Source organism: Hyperolius riggenbachi, chromosome 6 (assembly GCF_040937935.1).
Source record: "Hyperolius riggenbachi isolate aHypRig1 chromosome 6, aHypRig1.pri, whole genome shotgun sequence".
Taxonomy (NCBI): domain Eukaryota; kingdom Metazoa; phylum Chordata; class Amphibia; order Anura; family Hyperoliidae; genus Hyperolius; species Hyperolius riggenbachi.
This window is the reverse complement of record NC_090651.1, coordinates 115,544,483-115,564,752: the sequence shown is the minus strand read 5'-3', so window position 1 is coordinate 115,564,752 and position 20,270 is coordinate 115,544,483. Positions and strand designations below refer to the sequence as shown.

General features: G+C 45.0%; 1 protein-coding gene across 5 annotated transcripts in view; it reads right to left on the bottom strand.

Moving 5' to 3' along the window:
- Positions 1-2,777, bottom strand: part of TGFBR3 (transforming growth factor beta receptor 3) — a 336,698-nt gene extending 333,921 nt beyond the window's left edge. For 4 of the 5 annotated variants that reach the window (XM_068239808.1, XM_068239810.1, XM_068239811.1 and 1 more), the window contains exons 1-2: positions 2,695-2,777; positions 2,188-2,346 (exon numbers count right to left, since the gene is read on the bottom strand). In XM_068239808.1, coding sequence (XP_068095909.1) covers positions 2,188-2,242 — 55 coding nt within the window. In that variant the 5' untranslated portion in view covers positions 2,243-2,346; positions 2,695-2,777. Of the gene's footprint in view, positions 1-2,187; positions 2,347-2,448; positions 2,508-2,694 lie in introns of those variants that run through there. The other variant, XM_068239809.1, reaches the window with a different exon arrangement.
- Between the last annotated feature and the right edge of the window lie 17,493 nt (positions 2,778-20,270).

Genomic DNA, 20,270 nt, shown 5'->3' with positions numbered 1-20,270 from the left:
AGGTAAGTCCACCACTGTCTCCTCTGTTACCAAGATTGGTTTTTAAGCTCTTTTAGTGTTTTTTTTTATCCTGCTGGCGCCTCTGTTATCCTTTTATCTATATGTATCATAGTCTAGGACCAATTTTAGGGGAAGCCAATTATCTGTATGCTTTTAGGATGCAGGAGGAAACCAAAGTACATGGAGGAAACCCACACAGACAGGGGGAGAACATCCAAGCTTTGTGCAGATAGTGCCCTGGCTGGGATGCAAAGCGGGGAGCCAGCGTTGCAAGATGAGAGGGCTAACCACTACGCCACCATGCTGCCCAGCTTATCAGGAGAGCCTCCCTAAGGGCTCTTTTAGGCAGGGATCGCACTTGGATTGCACTGCAAAATGCAAATTATGTGTTCTTAGTGTTTGTCTGTGTTTTTAAACTTTAAATGCAGGCCATTGTTACAGTAGCTAATGATTGTCAATGACAAATCATATGTGGCATGCAATAAAGTAGCACATGTACCAGGTTTTTAAAAACGCACCAAAATCGAAATCCCCCAAACCAAGAGGGTTCCTGAAATCGCAGGAGGAACATAGGAAACCATTAGGTGCGTTTTCACATGCGATTTTGCATTGTGGCAAAACGCACACAATTTTCATACATCTGACCCCTGTCTTAATGCAAATCGCCAAAGGATGCAACTTCACAATGCAATTTTGTTGCTATTTTCACAGGAACACAAGCAGGAATTGCAGAAAAAGGCAGCATGCAGAACCTTTGCGAACAGGTAAAATCGCATCACACTAGTATTAAAGGGTTCCTGTGATTTCATTATTCTGCCAAATTTGGAAAGTACAGCAAAATCTCCTGTAGTATAAAACAGCCTTAGAATAAATAAAGGCATAAAAAACATCCCAGCCAGTATGTAATTATGGTGATGTCTGTGCTACCACCTTCATTGAGATAAGGTAAGCTGCCTCTATTTCATCATGCATTAAGAGTCCTTGAATTCCACAACACATTACACACAACTGTCAAATAATGTTACTGTGCAGACAGCCAGCAAAGCTGAACCATGCGGAACCCTTACACAAGCAACTGGTGGGACACTCAGGGTGTAGGACTACAAGTGACAGTGGCGTAGCTATGGAGCTATGGGCCCCGATGCGAGTTTCACATGGGGCCCCCCAAAGAACTCTATATGTAACACTTGATACGGCGCAACAAAACGTGCCAAGGTCATCCACATTGTCAGAGGAGCAAGAAGGGGGTGGGGAACAGTTTGTTAATGATTACTACTATTCAAAGCATCTATAGAAGTGATTATTACCACCACAGGACCAATAAACAGCTAATACTTTGGTTGAGGAAGGGCCCCATGGGGCCCCTCTAGCCCAAGGGCCCCGATGCGGTCGCTACTTCTGCAACCCCTATTGCTACGCCACTGACAAGTGACACCACATCCTACCAATATAAATCTAGCCTAGTGTGTGTTTACAAATGACATAGAGGTGCTGCTATGCCTACAATTTGCTGCAGGGCCACTAGTTGTGGCACAAACACACTGAATGCACCAATGCTGTCAAATAAAAACAAAAACTACACAAAAATGCAAGATCAACACATTCAGTTTTCCTACTATTAACACACAAGAGTGACTGTCCACTCTGCTGGACAGCTACTGCAAAGTTCCTGAATAGCATGCACCATATTTATTTATTATACTAGCAGTTTAGTATTGCTAGAGTGTTCAAATCACTTCCAGGAACATTGTTACTGTTTTGTATTTTCTACCTGGTATACTGAATCAATCAACTTACGTTATCCATTTTCACTAAAAGGAATTCTAAAATACTTAATTTGCAGTGTAACTATTGGTTTGGATCTAATGACTAGTATGCAAAAACACTAAAAAACAAAACTGCAAAACAAACACCATCTTATACCACCTATACAAAAGAAATTAAAGCAAATCAGTTCAAGAATCTGGGACCATCATTACCAGTCGCATGCATCTGGTAACTATTTGGTTTAATACAGATGTAAACAACTGGAAATATGAGCTTAGCTGCAGCTGGTAATCAAATGTTTTTTACTGATGCAAAACTACAAGTCCCAGCATTCCACAGAAAGATGAAGCAAGCTATAACTTGTAGTGGAACGGTGCAACTGCGCAATGGATAGTCATTTCCAAAATGACAGCACTTTACCTGCAGATGCTGAGCGCAAGAGCAGACATGCAGCCAGGATCCACCAGGTCATCATTCTGTCTCCGCCAGGTCCTACACAGCTTCCCCAGTCTGCGGACAGATTGCCCCGGTTTGTCGGTTCACCGTTATTTGTTTTTATCCAGCAGATCCGTGTCCAGCCTGGGAAGGAAAAGAGAAGAGAACTTGAATCTGATGAAAACATCCTGCTGACATATCCCACCCCCAATTCCTTGCAGGACTGAGCGGAATACAAGCACTTACATGAGCACAGAATGGACAGCAAAGGAAGTGACACTGCCTGTGGATCTGTGCACAACACAAACCTTCTGAAACTTATCAGCAGGATGCAGCAAGGCACAAGACAGCACAAGCATGACTTGATAAACACTTTAGCCAGATGCAGAACAGGCTTCATAGGGCAAACCCCAGCCAGATGTTTGAGGTTTCTAAAACAACTGCAGTTGGCTACAATCAGTGCAAACTGGTTCCTGACACTTGCAAACTTACCCAGATACCTCAGGGTGACGCTGATTGTTTAGTTCCCACTGGATTGAACTTTCATACATCTCCGGCTCTGGGACACTCAAAGCTTGGGAGAGGAAAAGAAGGAGGCGGGGGCTTAGCTGTTCTCAGGGGCGTGGCTTGACGGAAGACAGCTTTCATACTATACTTCCACTACAGCTGCCTGCAAGGAGAACGTTTACTAATGTAGGATGACTCAGGCTCGCCATCTAGTGGTGCTTATAAAATTATTAGGAAGTTTATTATTGTCACACTGTAAACAGATGTAGATGATTCACATGCATTTGGGACAGTCCCTATTTTTGAGCCTACTTTCTGGCTCTGTCTGTTCCTCCGCTGTCTCTATTTAAAAGGGGACCTAAAGTGAGAAAACTTTCTTCAGGTTTGATACTTATCTGGGAAGAGGGAAGGCTTCGGATACAATAAAGCCTTTCCCTTCATCGCACTGCCCATCGTTCCTGTTAAACCTCTTTGCAGGAATAATGGGCAGCACAGAGGAGCAGGAAGGGTCTATGCAGGGCCGGTCCTGGACTTTCTGCTGCCTGAGGCAAAGATCGTAAAGGCGCCCCCCCCCCCCCCCCGGCCCCAGCCCCCCACCCCCCCCTTGCCCTCCTCACCACCCACGGGCACCCTTACCCTCCTCCCCACCCACGGCCATTCATCCCCACCCACGGGCACCCTTACCCTCCTCCCCAGCCACGGGCACCCTCATCCTCCTCCCCAGCCACGGCCATCCTCATCCTCCTCCCCAGCCACGGCCATCCTCATCCTCCTCCCCAGCCACGGCCATCCTCATCCTCCTCCCCAGCCACAGCCATCCTCATCCTCCTCCCCAGCCATGGCCATCCTCATCCTCCTCCCCAGCCACGGGCACCCTCATCCTCCTCACCACCCACGGGCACCCTCATCCTCCTCACCACCCACGGGCACCCTCATCCTCCTTACCACCCACGGGCACCCTTACCCTCCTCCCCAGTCCCCACCCACAGGCACCATCACCCTCCTCCCCACCCACAGCCATCCTCACCCTCCTCCCCACCCACAGGCACCCTTACCCTCCTCCCCACCCATTCCAAATAAATATACCACCTCCTCCACCAGACAGTCAGTCTGACTACATTACCATTATAATACAAAAAAGGAATCCGACCTGACCCGACCCCACCGTGAAGAGCAGCCAGAGCTTGGGGCAGCCGCAGCAAAGTGACTCACCGGGGATGGTGGGGTCCGGCGACGACGATGGCGGAGGGCAGGCCAGGCGTCGGGCACGAGCCAGCATCCATCTTGCGCCGGCGGGCAGAGGGCAGCGAGCTTGTTCCTCCATCTCTCGCTGGCGGGCAAGGCCGGGAGGCAATGGCGGGTTCATTGTCACGGTCACAGGTGGCAGCATTCAGAGACCGTGACTATCATGGCGGGTGGGCAGTGGGCGGAGGCAGCGTGACTCCAGTTACTTCCGTCCTGGATTCTGCAGGTGGAGCGGAGGCAGCGCAGCGGTGCAGCCAGGACAGCCTCACAGAGGCCTAGTAGGCGGCAGTGCTCGCCTTGGACACGAAAGTCCGGCATGCAAGTGGCAGGGCTGGCGCCGCCACCGCGTCACTGTGCACACGGGCAGCCAGGCCAGGGTCACTCACCGATCCAGTGTGCTGCCACTGCCAGGCAGGCAGGTAGACTTCACTGCAGCACTTGAGGCGGCCAGGCGGGTGGCGGCGGTAGCCGGTAGGTAGCACGCTCAGTGACACTCCAGTGACCAGTCCAGTCTCTCCGGAGGGCGGCAAGAACCAGGCGCAGGCACTTCCTCTTAATGCCTGGTGCTGCCCCTCCACTTCCTGCCGCCTGAGGAACCCGCCTCACCCCGCCTCATGGGCGGGCCGGCCCTGGGTCTATGCAGAGGCGGCCTTAGAGTATGCGGGGCCTGGGGCGAGTGTCACATGCGGGGCCTAGAGCCATAAGTGCTAGTATAGTGCCCAGTATAGAGCCCAGTAAAGAGCTAGTATAGTGCCCGGTATAGAGCTAGTATAGTGCCCGGTATAGAGCTAGTATAGTGCCCAGTATAGTGCCCAGTATATAGCTAGTATAGTGCCCAGTATATAGCTAGTATAGTGCCTAGTATATAGCTAGCATAGTGCCCAGTATATAGCTAGCATAGTGCCCAGTATATAGCTAGCATATTGTCCAGTATATAGCTAGCATAGTGTCCAGTATATAGCTAGCATAGTGCCCAGTATATAGCTAGCATAGAGCTAGCATAGTGCCTAGTATATAGCTAGCATAGTGTCCAGTATATAGCTAGCATAGTGTCCAGTATATAGCGAGTATAGTGCCCAGTATATAGCGAGTATAGTGCCCAGTATATAGCTAGCATAGTGCCCAGTATATAGCTAGTATAGTGCCCAGTATATAGCTAGCATAGTGCCCAGTATATAGCTAGCATAGTGCCCAGTATATAGCTAGCATAGTGCCCAGTATATAGCTAGCATAGTGTCCAGTATATAGCTAGTATAGTGTCCAGTATATAGCTAGTATAGTGCCCAGTATATAGCTAGCATAGTGTCCAGTATATAGCTAGCATAGTGTCCAGTATATAGCTAGTATAGTGCCCAGTATATAGCTAGTATAGTGTCCAGTATATAGCTAGCATAGTGTCCAGTATATAGCTAGCATAGTGTCCAGTATATAGCTAGCATAGTGTCCAGTATATAGCTAGCATAGTGCCCAGTATATAGCTAGCATAGTGTCCAGTATATAGCTAGCATAGTGTCCAGTATATAGCTAGTATAGTGCCCAGTATATAGCTAGCATAGTGTCCAGTATATAGCTAGCATAGTGCCCAGTATGTAGCTAGCATAGTGCCCAGTATATAGCTAGCATAGTGTCCAGTATATAGCTAGCATAGTGTCCAGTATATAGCTAGCATAGTGTCCAGTATATAGCAAGTATAGTGCACAGTATATAGCTAGTATTATGCCCAGTATATAGATAGCATAGTGCCCAGTATATAGCGAGTATAGTGCCCAGTATATAGCGAGTATAGTGCCCAGTATATAGCTAGCATAGTGCCCAGTATATAGCTAGTATAGTGCCCAGTATATAGCTAGTATAGTGCCCAGTATATAGCTAGCATAGTGTCCAGTATATAGCTAGCATAGTGTCCAGTATATAGCTAGTATAGTGTCCAGTATATAGCTAGTATAGTGTCCAGTATATAGCTAGTATAGTGCCCAGTATATAGCTAGCATAGTGCCCAGTATATAGCTAGCATAGTGCCCAGTATATAGCTAGTATAGTGCCCAGTATATAGCTAGCATAGTGCCCAGTATATAGCTAGCATAGTGTCCAGTATATAGCTAGCATAGTGTCCAGTATATAGCTAGTATAGTGTCCAGTATATAGCTAGTATAGTGCCCAGTATATAGCTAGCATAGTGTCCAGTATATAGCAAGTATAGTGTCCAGTATATAGCTAGTATAGTGTCCAGTATATAGCTAGTATAGTGTCCAGTATATAGCTAGTATAGTGTCCAGTATATAGCTAGCATAGTGTCCAGTATATAGCTAGCATAGTGTCCAGTATATAGCAAGTATAGTGCACAGTATATAGCTAGTATTGTGCCCAGTATATAGATAGCATAGTGCCCAGTATATAGCGAGTATAGTGCCCAGTATATAGCGAGTATAGTGCCCAGTATATAGCTAGTATAGTGCCCAGTATATAGCTAGTATAGTGCCCAGTATATAGCTAGCATAGTGTCCAGTATATAGCTAGCATAGTGTCCAGTATATAGCTAGTATAGTGTCCAGTATATAGCTAGCATAGTGCCCAGTATATAGCTAGCATAGTGCCCAGTATATAGCTAGTATAGTGCCCAGTATATAGCTAGTATAGTGCCCAGTATATAGCTAGCATAGTGCCCAGTATATAGCTAGCATAGTGTCCAGTATATAGCTAGTATAGTGCCCAGTATATAGCTAGTAAAGTGCCCAGTATATAGCTAGCATAGTGTCCAGTATATAGCTAGCATAGTGTCCAGTATATAGCTAGTATAGTGTCCAGTATATAGCTAGTATAGTGTCCAGTATATAGCTAGCATAGTGCCCAGTATATAGCTAGCATAGTGTCCAGTATATAGCAAGTATAGTGTCCAGTATATAGCTAGTATAGTGTCCAGTATATAGCTAGCATAGTGCCCAGTATATAGCTAGCATAGTGTCCAGTATATAGCTAGCATAGTGTCCAGTATATAGCTAGTATAGTGCCCAGTATATAGCTAGCATAGTGTCCAGTATATAGCTAGCATAGTGTCCAGTATATAGCTAGTATAGTGCCCAGTATATAGCTAGCATAGTGTCCAGTATATAGCTAGCATAGTGCCCAGTATATAGCTAGCATAGTGTCCAGTATATAGCTAGCATAGTGTCCAGTATATAGCTAGTATAGTGCCCAGTATATAGCTAGCATAGTGTCCAGTATATAGCTAGCATAGTGCCCAGTATGTAGCTAGCATAGTGCCCAGTATATAGCTAGCATAGTGTCCAGTATATAGCTAGCATAGTGTCCAGTATATAGCTAGCATAGTGTCCAGTATATAGCAAGTATAGTGCACAGTATATAGCTAGTATTATGCCCAGTATATAGATAGCATAGTGCCCAGTATATAGCGAGTATAGTGCCCAGTATATAGCGAGTATAGTGCCCAGTATATAGCTAGCATAGTGCCCAGTATATAGCTAGTATAGTGCCCAGTATATAGCTAGTATAGTGTCCAGTATATAGCTAGCATAGTGTCCAGTATATAGCTAGTATAGTGTCCAGTATATAGCTAGTATAGTGTCCAGTATATAGCTAGTATAGTGCCCAGTATATAGCTAGCATAGTGCCCAGTATATAGCTAGCATAGTGCCCAGTATATAGCTAGCATAGTGCCCAGTATATAGCTAGCATAGTGTCCAGTATATAGCTAGCATAGTGTCCAGTATATAGCTAGTATAGTGTCCAGTATATAGCTAGTATAGTGCCCAGTATATAGCTAGCATAGTGTCCAGTATATAGCTAGCATAGTGTCCAGTATATAGCTAGTATAGTGTCCAGTATATAGCTAGTATAGTGTCCAGTATATAGCTAGCATAGTGTCCGGTATATAGCTAGTATAGTGTCCAGTATATAGCTAGCATAGTGTCCAGTATATAGCTAGCATAGTGTCCAGTATATAGCAAGTATAGTGCACAGTATATAGCGAGTATAGTGCCCAGTATATAGCGAGTATAGTGCCCAGTATATAGCGAGTATAGTGCCCAGTATATAGCTAGCATAGTGCCCAGTATATAGCTAGTATAGTGCCCAGTATATAGCTAGTATAGTGCCCAGTATATAGCTAGCATAGTGTCCAGTATATAGCTAGTATAGTGTCCAGTATATAGCTAGTATAGTGCCCAGTATATAGCTAGCATAGTGCCCAGTATATAGCTAGTATAGTGCCCAGTATATAGCTAGCATAGTGTCCAGTATATAGCTAGCATAGTGTCCAGTATATAGCTAGTATAGTGTCCAGTATATAGCTAGTATAGTGTCCAGTATATAGCTAGCATAGTGCCCAGTATATAGCTAGCATAGTGTCCAGTATATAGCAAGTATAGTGTCCAGTATATAGCTAGTATAGTGTCCAGTATATAGCTAGCATAGTGCCCAGTATATAGCTAGCATAGTGTCCAGTATATAGCTAGCATAGTGTCCAGTATATAGCTAGTATAGTGCCCAGTATATAGCTAGCATAGTGTCCAGTATATAGCTAGTATAGTGCCCAGTATATAGCTAGCATAGTGTCCAGTATATAGCTAGCATAGTGTCCAGTATATAGCTAGCATAGTGCCCAGTATATAGCTAGCATAGTGCCCAGTATATAGCTAGCATAGTGTCCAGTATATAGCTAGCATAGTGTCCAGTATATAGCTAGCATAGTGTCCAGTATATAGCTAGCATAGTGTCCAGTATATAGCTAGCATAGTGTCCAGTATATAGCAAGTATAGTGCACAGTATATAGCTAGTATTATGCCCAGTATATAGATAGCATAGTGCCCAGTATATAGCGAGTATAGTGCCCAGTATATAGCGAGTATAGTGCCCAGTATATAGCGAGTATAGTGCCCAGTATATAGCTAGCATAGTGTCCAGTATATAGCTAGTATAGTGCCCAGTATATAGCTAGCATAGTGCCCAGTATATAGCTAGTATAGTGCCCAGTATATAGCTAGTATAGTGCCCAGTATATAGCTAGCATAGTGTCCAGTATATAGCTAGCATAGTGTCCAGTATATAGCTAGTATAGTGTCCAGTATATAGCTAGTATAGTGTCCAGTATATAGCTAGTATAGTGTCCAGTATATAGCTAGTATAGTGCCCAGTATATAGCTAGCATAGTGTCCAGTATATAGCTAGCATAGTGTCCAGTATATAGCAAGTATAGTGTCCAGTATATAGCTAGTATAGTGTCCAGTATATAGCTAGTATAGTGTCCAGTATATAGCTAGCATAGTGTCCAGTATATAGCTAGTATAGTGTCCAGTATATAGCTAGCATAGTGTCCAGTATATAGCAAGTATAGTGCACAGTACATAGCTAGTATTATGCCCAGTATATAGATAGCATAGTGCCCAGTATATAGCGAGTATAGTGCCCAGTATATAGCGAGTATAGTGCCCAGTATATAGCGAGTATAGTGCCCAGTATATAGCTAGTATAGTGCCCAGTATATAGCTAGTATAGTGTCCAGTATATAGCTAGCATAGTGTCCAGTATATAGCTAGTATAGTGTCCAGTATATAGCTAGTATAGTGCCCAGTATATTGCTAGCATAGTGCCCAGTATATAGCTAGTATAGTGCCCAGTATATAGCTAGTATAGTGCCCAGTATATAGCTAGTATAGTGTCCAGTATATAGCTAGCATAGTGTCCAGTATATAGCTAGTATAGTGTCCAGTATATAGCTAGTATAGTGTCCAGTATATAGCTAGCATAGTGCCCAGTATATAGCTAGCATAGTGTCCAGTATATAGCAAGTATAGTGTCCAGTATATAGCTAGTATAGTGTCCAGTATATAGCTAGTATAGTGCCCAGTATATAGCTAGCATAGTGTCCAGTATATAGCTAGCATAGTGTCCAGTATATAGCTAGCATAGTGCCCAGTATATAGCTAGCATAGTGTCCAGTATATAGCTAGCATAGTGTCCAGTATATAGCTAGTATAGTGCCCAGTATATAGCTAGCATAGTGTCCAGTATATAGCTAGCATAGTGCCCAGTATATAGCTAGCATAGTGTCCAGTATATAGCTAGCATAGTGTCCAGTATATAGCTAGTATAGTGCCCAGTATATAGCTAGCATAGTGTCCAGTATATAGCTAGCATAGTGCCCAGTATATAGCTAGCATAGTGTCCAGTATATAGCTAGCATAGTGTCCAGTATATAGCTAGTATAGTGCCCAGTATATAGCTAGCATAGTGCCCAGTATGTAGCTAGCATAGTGCCCAGTATATAGCTAGCATAGTGTCCAGTATATAGCTAGCATAGTGTCCAGTATATAGCTAGCATAGTGTCCAGTATATAGCAAGTATAGTGCACAGTATATAGCTAGTATTATGCCCAGTATATAGATAGCATAGTGCCCAGTATATAGCGAGTATAGTGCCCAGTATATAGCGAGTATAGTGCCCAGTATATAGCTAGCATAGTGCCCAGTATATAGCTAGTATAGTGCCCAGTATATAGCTAGTATAGTGTCCAGTATATAGCTAGCATAGTGTCCAGTATATAGCTAGTATAGTGTCCAGTATATAGCTAGTATAGTGTCCAGTATATAGCTAGCATAGTGCCCAGTATATAGCTAGCATAGTGTCCAGTATATAGCAAGTATAGTGTCCAGTATATAGCTAGTATAGTGTCCAGTATATAGCTAGTATAGTGCCCAGTATATAGCTAGCATAGTGTCCAGTATATAGCTAGCATAGTGTCCAGTATATAGCTAGTATAGTGCCCAGTATATAGCTAGCATAGTGTCCAGTATATAGCTAGCATAGTGTCCAGTATATAGCTAGTATAGTGCCCAGTATATAGCTAGCATAGTGTCCAGTATATAGCTAGCATAGTGCCCAGTATATAGCTAGCATAGTGTCCAGTATATAGCTAGCATAGTGTCCAGTATATAGCTAGTATAGTGCCCAGTATATAGCTAGCATAGTGTCCAGTATATAGCTAGCATAGTGCCCAGTATATAGCTAGCATAGTGTCCAGTATATAGCTAGCATAGTGTCCAGTATATAGCTAGTATAGTGCCCAGTATATAGCTAGCATAGTGCCCAGTATGTAGCTAGCATAGTGCCCAGTATATAGCTAGCATAGTGTCCAGTATATAGCTAGCATAGTGTCCAGTATATAGCTAGCATAGTGTCCAGTATATAGCAAGTATAGTGCACAGTATATAGCTAGTATTATGCCCAGTATATAGATAGCATAGTGCCCAGTATATAGCGAGTATAGTGCCCAGTATATAGCGAGTATAGTGCCCAGTATATAGCTAGCATAGTGCCCAGTATATAGCTAGTATAGTGCCCAGTATATAGCTAGCATAGTGTCCAGTATATAGCTAGCATAGTGTCCAGTATATAGCTAGTATAGTGTCCAGTATATAGCTAGTATAGTGCCCAGTATATAGCGAGTATAGTGCCCAGTATATAGCTAGCATAGTGCCCAGTATATAGCTAGTATAGTGCCCAGTATATAGCTAGTATAGTGCCCAGTATATAGCTAGCATAGTGTCCAGTATATAGCTAGCATAGTGTCCAGTATATAGCTAGTATAGTGTCCAGTATATAGCTAGTATAGTGCCCAGTATATAGCTAGCATAGTGCCCAGTATATAGCTAGTATAGTGCCCAGTATATAGCTAGTATAGTGCCCAGTATATAGCTAGCATAGTGTCCAGTATATAGCTAGCATAGTGTCCAGTATATAGCTAGTATAGTGTCCAGTATATAGCTAGTATAGTGTCCAGTATATAGCTAGCATAGTGCCCAGTATATAGCTAGCATAGTGTCCAGTATATAGCAAGTATAGTGTCCAGTATATAGCTAGTATAGTGTCCAGTATATAGCGAGTATAGTGCCCAGTATATAGCTAGCATAGTGTCCAGTATATAGCTAGCATAGTGCCCAGTATATAGCTAGCATAGTGCCCAGTATATAGCAAGTATAGTGCCCAGTATATAGCTAGCATAGTGCCCAGTATATAGCTAGTATACAATAATAATGATCCCCCAGCCCCAGTGTCCCGCCCAAATTTACTAATTAGCTAACGGCCCCACAAATAATCCTCCCACCTGGTACAGGAGTCGGACCGGTATTTGCTCTGCCTGGCCTCCGTCCAGGTCCGGCGGCTGCTGCTGCAGACAGTGGCTCCTGCTCGCTCAGTCCTGGTCGGCTCTTCAGGTCGGGCTGCCGCGGGGAGAGCTCTCTCTGCGCATGCATATGACGTCATTCGTGACGTCACCACAGAGCGCACCCAGCAGCCGGGCAGCAGAGGAGGGAAAGGATGCCGATGCGCTCCACACATACAGGAAGCGCATCGGGTCAGTGAGCCATCGCCGGCGGTGGCCGCCCGCGCAGCAGACTCTGAATATTAAATTAGGCCGGCTCTGAGTGGCGGTGCGCGGGGCCTCTTCAAGCGCGGGGCCTGGGGCGATTGCCCCACTTGCCCCCCCCAAAGGCCGGCTCTGGTCTATGGCAGGGGTCCCCAAACGTTTTGGGTCGAGGGCCAGGTCAACATACTTCAGACTGCTGGGGGGCCGGAGTATACATAAAGTGATGAAGAAGTCTGTGCGTGCCAGACAATGATGCATCCCCAGGTGAGAACCTGCAGTCCAATTGGACAGCAGTGTCACCTCATGTGGAATTTGATTGGAAACCAGTGAATGACTGCTTTCTGGCTTCCATGTGGATGGGTGGTGCCAGCACTGCTATTCTATATGCGGACCACCAATATTTAAAGATGTAGCTGACAGCATCTATAAGTAATACATATTTTGTGTGGGGGGCCGATAAAAAAGCCTCAGGGGGCCACATTTGGCCCGCGGGCCTTAGTTTGAGGACCACTGGTCTATGGTATTAGGGTGCCCCCCATCCTTTTTAGGCCACAGTCACAGTGGTCATTGCGTTCCATGCAACAACGGATTGGGACAACGCTACATGATATGGCTTGTGTTGCGTCGGGTACAGTTAAGCTTACAGTAAATTAAAGTTATGCTTTACCGCTACGGTTAAGGTGTGCGTTTACTGGTAACACATTGTTTGCATTGCGTTACCCACCACCCCGTGAGAGTCCGTTTCCACTACAGCGAATCTGCATGGGTTTTCTGAATGCAGATTCGCATAACCCATTAAAAATAATGGGACTGTTTCCACTTGAGCGGGATTCTGTGCGGATTGTCGTGCAGGAAAAATCTGCACGGCAGAACCATCACAATTCGCACCCCGCACACCCGCACGTGAATCGTCGGTAATGTAACTAAATAGGAAAACCGCAAGCGTATTAGTCTTGCGGTTTTCCCGGCGTTTTCACGTGCGTTGTCGCTAAAAAACCCATGTCAATGCTTGCGATTAAAATCGCGTTGTGAAAACCGTAAGCGATTCCGCATAGAAACGCCAAAGAAACCGCAACCGCATGCGGATTCTTTGCCGTGATTTTCCCGCAGAAAATCGCATTAGTGGAAGCGTACCCTGAACGTCAGTATAGGTAGTGCGGTAAGCCGTGCTTTCATTACAAAACACCGCTTACACTGCACTGCTGAACATGCCTTCAGGAAAGTATTTAAGTGTACCAGAGCTACGGTAAAAAGATTTGATACCAGCGGCTTCCTCCAGCAGCATAAACACGTGTGAGCCCCACGCCGTCCTCTCGCAGTCTGCCCTTCAGCCGCAATCAGCTTCAGTAACAGGCTCAGTCTGGTCCAGTCTGGGTCTTCTGCGCATGCACGTACCTCCTGCGCATGCGCAGTAGACCTGGACTGAGCCACTTACCAAAGCTGATCGCGGCTGAATGGCAGACTGCTGGAGGACGGCGTGGGGCTTACACGTGTTTATGCTGCTGGAGGAAGCTGCTGGTGAGTATCAAATCTTCTTTTTTTACCACAGCTCTGGTTTATTTTAAACCTCAAGTGAAATTCCTAACAATGCACATTGCTGATCCTCTGCCTCTAAAACTTTTAATCATAGATTACGAACAAGAATGCAGATCAGATGTTTGACTTAAGGCCTCTTTTGCACTTGTTGAAAATACAATACAATAACATTTCTATAGCGCTATTCTCCCATAGGACTCAAGTGTGTGTTCCAATTTGGAACAATCCTACGCAGCCGAAGAGTCGCACGCACGTTATAGCTGTAATGCGACCAAAGAAAAAAATGGTGCACTTCAGCACGGTAAAGCACAGCAGTTTGATTATAACCTGGAGTATTTCCATGGCATTATGTCGTACCGCAGGCAGTGTATCATGTCTCATTTACTTTAACCTGCCTGGCGTTCTATTAAGATCGCCAGGCAGGCTGCGGGAGGGTTTTTTTTTAATAAAAAAAAAACTATTTCATGCAGCCAACTGAAAGTTGGCTGCATGAAAGCCCACTAGAGGGCGCTCCGGAGGCGATCTTCCGATCGCCTCCGGCGCCCAGAATAAACAAGGAAGGCCGCAATGAGCGGCCTTCCTTGTTTTGCTTACATCGTCGCCATAGCGACGAGCGGAGTGACGTCATCGACGTCAGCCGACGTCCTGACGTCAGCCGCCTCCGATCCAGCCCTTAGCGCTGGCCGGAACTTTTTGTTCCGGCTACGCTGGGCTCAGGCGGCTAGGGGGGCCCTCTTTCGCCGCTGCTCGCGGCGGATCGCCGCAGAGCGGCGGCGATCAGGCAGCACACGCGGCTGGCAAGCACACGCAGCAGGGCCTGAGCGGCAGGCTCCGGCGGTACTGGACGAGCTGAGCTCGTCCAGACCGCCCAGCAGGTTAATGGCCCTTGCGATGGGCTGCAGCGGGTGAGAGTACTGTGATGCAACTCACCACGGTAAGTGTAAAAGGGGCCTTAAAGGACACCCGAGGCAAAAATAAACGACTGAAATAAACAGTTGTATCTAACTTCCTTCTCCTAAAATGACTTTTTAACATATTTCAATGTTTAAATCTACTTAACTTTTTTTTATTGTTTTTGCTCAATTACACATTCATTGGAGTATGCCAGAGCTAAAATCTTTGAACTATTGACCCTTTTTATTACTTTCCTGCTCTCAAAAGCCATTTTCTGCTAGGAAAGTGTTTTATAGTTGGAATTTCTTATCAGTGAGGGTCACACTGTAGTCACTTCTTGTCTGAGTCAGGACTGAGTCAGCCACTTACATACCTGATATTTTACTCTTTCAGACAGAGAAAGAAAAAAAAACACAGCATAGTTATTTGTGTGCTAGGCACTGTACATACCCATGTCTATCTAATCATGTCACCTCGGGTATCCTTTAACCTCCCTGGCGGTAACCCTGAACGTAGTTTGGGGTAAGCCGCGCAGGAGGTTTTCTCAGGCCCTACTGGGCCGATTTGCTTAATTTTTTTTTTTGCTGCACGCAGCTAGCACTTTGCTAGCTGCGTCAGCACACCGATCGCCGCCGCCCCGCGCTCGATCGTCGCTATCCGTCGCGCTGCGCCCCCCCCCCCCCCCCAGACCCCGTGCGCTGCCTGGCCAATCAGTGCCAGGCAGCGCTGAGGGGTGGATCGGGACTCCCAATGACGTCACAACGTCGCTGACGCCATCCCGCCCCGTCGCCATGGCGACGGGGGAAGCCCTCCAGGAAATCCCGTTCTTTGAACGGGATTTCCTGATCGGAGATCGCTGAAGGCGATCGAAGCGGGCGGGGGGATGCCGCTGAGCAGCGGCTATCATGTAGCGAGGGCTCGCTACATGATTTATAAAAAAAAAAAAGTGCTGCGCTGCCTCCTGGCGGAATTTATTAGACCGCCAGGAGGGTTAAAGATACCAGACGTGAAGTGTCAAGGTAAATGGTGACTACATGTGCAGATGTTCTCATCCTTACTCCTTCCCTTTTAGCGCCATCACCCTCTGTTTGCATGGAAAAGGCCCTGTTAATTTGTGCAAGTCGCGCACTACCGCAGACCTGGAGATGCACCTCCTTGATCTCGCTCTATGTAGTTAAAGGGCTCATCCTCACCACTCGTGCCCAGGAGAAGGTGGGAGTAAGTACCTCCACGCCTATTTGGGTAGGTTCTGGGGGGACTTATGATGCTATGGTCGTCCTCTTCCAGGTAAATAGATATAGAGGGTTACTTTTGACTTCTATTTAGTGTTAAAAGTAAAGTGAAACTTAATTGAAAGGAAAAAAAACCTTTTGTTTTTTATCTGTCAGTTTCTTCTTTTTTTTTTTGTCTTCATTATTTTTCTTACTTGCAGAATCCTTTCCTGGCCAGCGGGTAGCCCATCGCTACCCGCTGCACCGTTGATGGCACCACCGCCGTCGGAACCCACCCCTGCAGCGTAGCTCCTCCTAACAGCTCAGCTGTGCATGGCAACCATCGCAAACATCTGCTGCCCCTCCTCAGTACTCTGTTGCTCTGGAATACAGGAAGCCCCAGCAAAGCTTATTTGAACGTAGCCACAGGGCTCCCCATTGGTCCATGATTTGATGGTTTTGGCATGATTTTGGCCCCTTCGAGGTTGATTCTCATAGGTCGTTTTCAAAGACAAATGAAAAGCCTTCCCAGGGAAGATTTTCAATGGTCTGGATCGTGATCCAATTGGGAGGTCCAGTGGAAGGTTCAAAGATGCTTTGCTTGGGGTTCCCTGAATGCCAGAGTTACATAGTCCTGAGGAGGAGGGCAGATGTTCGCAATGGTTGCCAGCCATGGTAGACAGGTTTGGATGGGGCTGGGGGTGCATGGCTGACCTGCCAGTAGGAGCGGCACTGTGGGAAGACATGGAAATAAGAGTCTGGCGAGTACTTAATATAGAATGGGGGTCTGGGGGTCTCTTTAGCAAAGTAGACTCCCAGATACTAGGTTAATGTGGAGACAAGAGAGTGATAAAGACTTCAGACCTGCTCCTTGCATTGCTTCACAGCAACATAAAAAGGGAAATAGGATAGGGTGAAAAAACACGCTGGTTGATAATATTGCCCAAGTGAGTTTTTTAACACTAAGGGGAAAGACACTGCCGATCGCTTCTTGAACCGTTGTGTTTTTTTCAACAACAACAAAAAAACACTCCTATTGACTTGCATTAAAATTGTGGTGAAATAATAAAAATGTAAATTTTGACCGTGGCAAATTTGCTGAGATCTTACTGCGATTTTAAATCCATGTCAATGGGAGTGTTTTTTCTAAATGAAAATGGATTGGAAAGCACTTGGCAGCGTGGCACAGCCCTTATGCAACAAAAGCTAAATCTGATATCAATAGTGATTTGCGTAAAATGCAATAAAAAAATGCATGCAAAACGCATATGCATTTTGTATATGCGAACCACAAATGCATTAAAACGCACACAAAACGCAAAAAAAAAAACATGTGCAGGAACAAAAAAAAACACAAACGCCTAGAAAACGCAATATAAATGCACAAACACATATGCATAAAAACGCGACGCTTCCCGCACTGCTAAGTGTGCACCCAGCCTCGTATGTATTCCTTTTTGAAGAGTAGGTCATTCTGTCTAATCAATATTAAGGGGGAGTTTATCTAATAAACATTTAGGGGTGTTGGTGGCAGGGTTCTGCCTAATTATGTTTGGTTTTTTTTTTGGGGGGGGGGGGGGGGTGGCATATTGTGTTAAAATAAAAAGTGGTACTACAGATAACTCACACTGTATTCATGCATTTATCATATGCTTATTACAATACTTAAAACTTGTTGCTGGTACAATGTATGTAGATAATACCTGATTTTGAAATAAAGGCACAATTTTCTGCATTATGTTTTCCCTTGTACTGTATAATAATAACAACATTTTCAATGGCAAAAACAAATGAATACGTGGTTAATGGGAAAGGTAATTAGTTATTTTATCAAGTAGGAGGTGTGTTTTCTAAAGGGTTAGAGAAAGTGAGTACACATTTTCTTTATTGTAAAAGCTATGTTTTGTTTCAGTTGCAACTTCTCTTTTAGGCTTGTTTACACCTACGGCGTTTTGCGTTTTTTTTGAGCACCAGAGATTTTAAAGACGCCCTGAAACCACTAGTGCAATGAATCCTTATGGGACAGTTCATATCAGCGCGTTTCCTCTGCTTTCCACTCAGCAAGGCACTGCATGCACCATTTTCGGGGAGATTTTGCTACAATGGAAGATATAGGAAAAGCGCGTTCATGCTTTTAACCTATAGCTGACCGCTCCACATCAATTGGGTGAAGGCAGCGGCAGCCCCAGGACCGCTCCACACCGATTGGCCCGCTTGGAGACTGTTAGATGGCTAACCGCCGTCTACTAGGGCTGTACAGCGCTGTGATTTTACGGGGGACACAGGAGCGATCCGCTGTGATAGGCTGAAGCCTATCGCTGAGATAGGCTCACTCTGGGATGGAGGGAAGGGGGAAAACAAAAATAAATATTAAAATGTAATAAAAAATAATAAAATAAATATTTATAAAAAATAAATAACCCTGGGGTCGATCTTACCCCACCAATAGAAATCTCTGTTGGTGGGGAGAAAGGGTGTGTGTGATCACTTGTGTGCTGAGTTGTGCGGCCCTGCAGTGGCCTAATTAAGGAAAAATGGCCTGGTCTTTAGGGAGGTTTAACACCGCGGTCCTCAAGTGGTTAAGAATAAATACATTGTATTTATTCTTTTCCGGGTCAAAGAGTTCACTTCCTGACTTGCGTTGGAAGTGAAAAAGCAGAATCACTCTGCAAAAGTGCTTTAGTAAAGCGCTGTAAAAAAAAATGCAGAACCCACCCAAAAGCCAGGAGGGAGGAAAAAAAATTGCCCACAAAATGTAAAATCGCTGCCGTTAGCGATTTTAATTTTAGATGTGAACAAAGCCTTATAGTGGTCATTTTAGAAGTCCTCATTCCATGTGTTTTTTAGTGCCTCCATTATAGTTCCTCCATATACAAGAGTATCCCATTAACAGCAACCTCTACAGCACAGTTGTCAAACTCCAGGACTAAAGGGCCATATCCATGCCAGTGTTTAGCATGGACTGTGAAATATCTTCAACTTGATAAACTACACCTTTCCTGATTTAGCCCCAGCAACTAATTTGAGCTGTGCCAAAAATGTGTGAGGACCTTGGCCCTTAAGGTTTGGAGTTCGAATCGACATCCCTGCTCTACAGTGTGTGCCCCTTCTAGTAACTCCTTACAGTGTACCAGAGATAGTACACTGACCATTATTTATACTTACCTGAGGCTTCCTCCAGGCCCACGAGCACCGGGGCTTCCCTCACTGTTGTCTTCAACCGTTCCATTGTGGCGATACGACTCCCAGTAATCCGGTTAGTCGCCGCCAGTCGTTGCCTAATGTGTATGTGCGGCTTGGCTGTGCACGCACGCACGCAACTGGTATTGCTTAAAAGGAAACATCCATATCACTCTCAGTTTAGGTTCCCTTTAAGGGGCAAACATTATGGCTACTATAAGGGAGCACAAAGTAAGGCTTAACAGTGGTCCTTATCCTGTACATCTCTTATAGTGGCCCATACACGGTTTTCCTTGGTGATCTGGGGGTTCTAGTTCTCCCTTATAGATTTCCATGACATGCTAGTGGTCCTCCTTGTAAACTGTAGTTTCCCTGGAAATCTAGGCGTTCCCCCTCCCTCTTGCATATTTTTCCCTAGTGGTCTAATGTTCCTCTTTCCCTAATTTTTCCTGGTGGTGTAATGGTTTGTCTTCCATGCAAAGATTGGTAGCAACAGGCATGTATTATTACACCTTTCCTAGTGCCAGCAACAAGTGTTGCTTCTCTGCCTGGTCTCTAGCAAGGCTCCTTCATCCAAGTAAATTGGGTTCCGGCTTGATAACTTTGCGTAGCTGGGACCCAGTTCATACAGCTGGAGGAGGCTAGCAACAGTACAGAATACGGGAGAGCATGATCGCTGCTGGAATGGGACACAAGTAAGTTAATACTTACCTTGGCATTGCTTCGATTTTCAAATCTCTGAAGCTGGGGGTTGGAGCGGACAATATGTAGAACTTCCTTGGTTAGTCCTCTTAAGAACCTCAAGAGTAATGTGCACAGGAATGTACTTTGTGGTGATCAATGTATACTATTATTTTTATTATTTATTTATAAAGCGCCAACATATTCCGTGGCGATGTACAATGTAGGAAAACAAACAAGGGATACATAATGATACAGACAATGATATACATCAAATATGGACACTGGTACAAAAAAAAGAACTGGTGATTACAATAGCAGATTTAACATGATGAATAAAATGTATAATTGAGTCCAAGCTATTAAATGAATAACATTCCAAAACACAAAAGGGTAAGAGAGCCCTGCCCTTGCGAGCTTACAATCTAAAGCA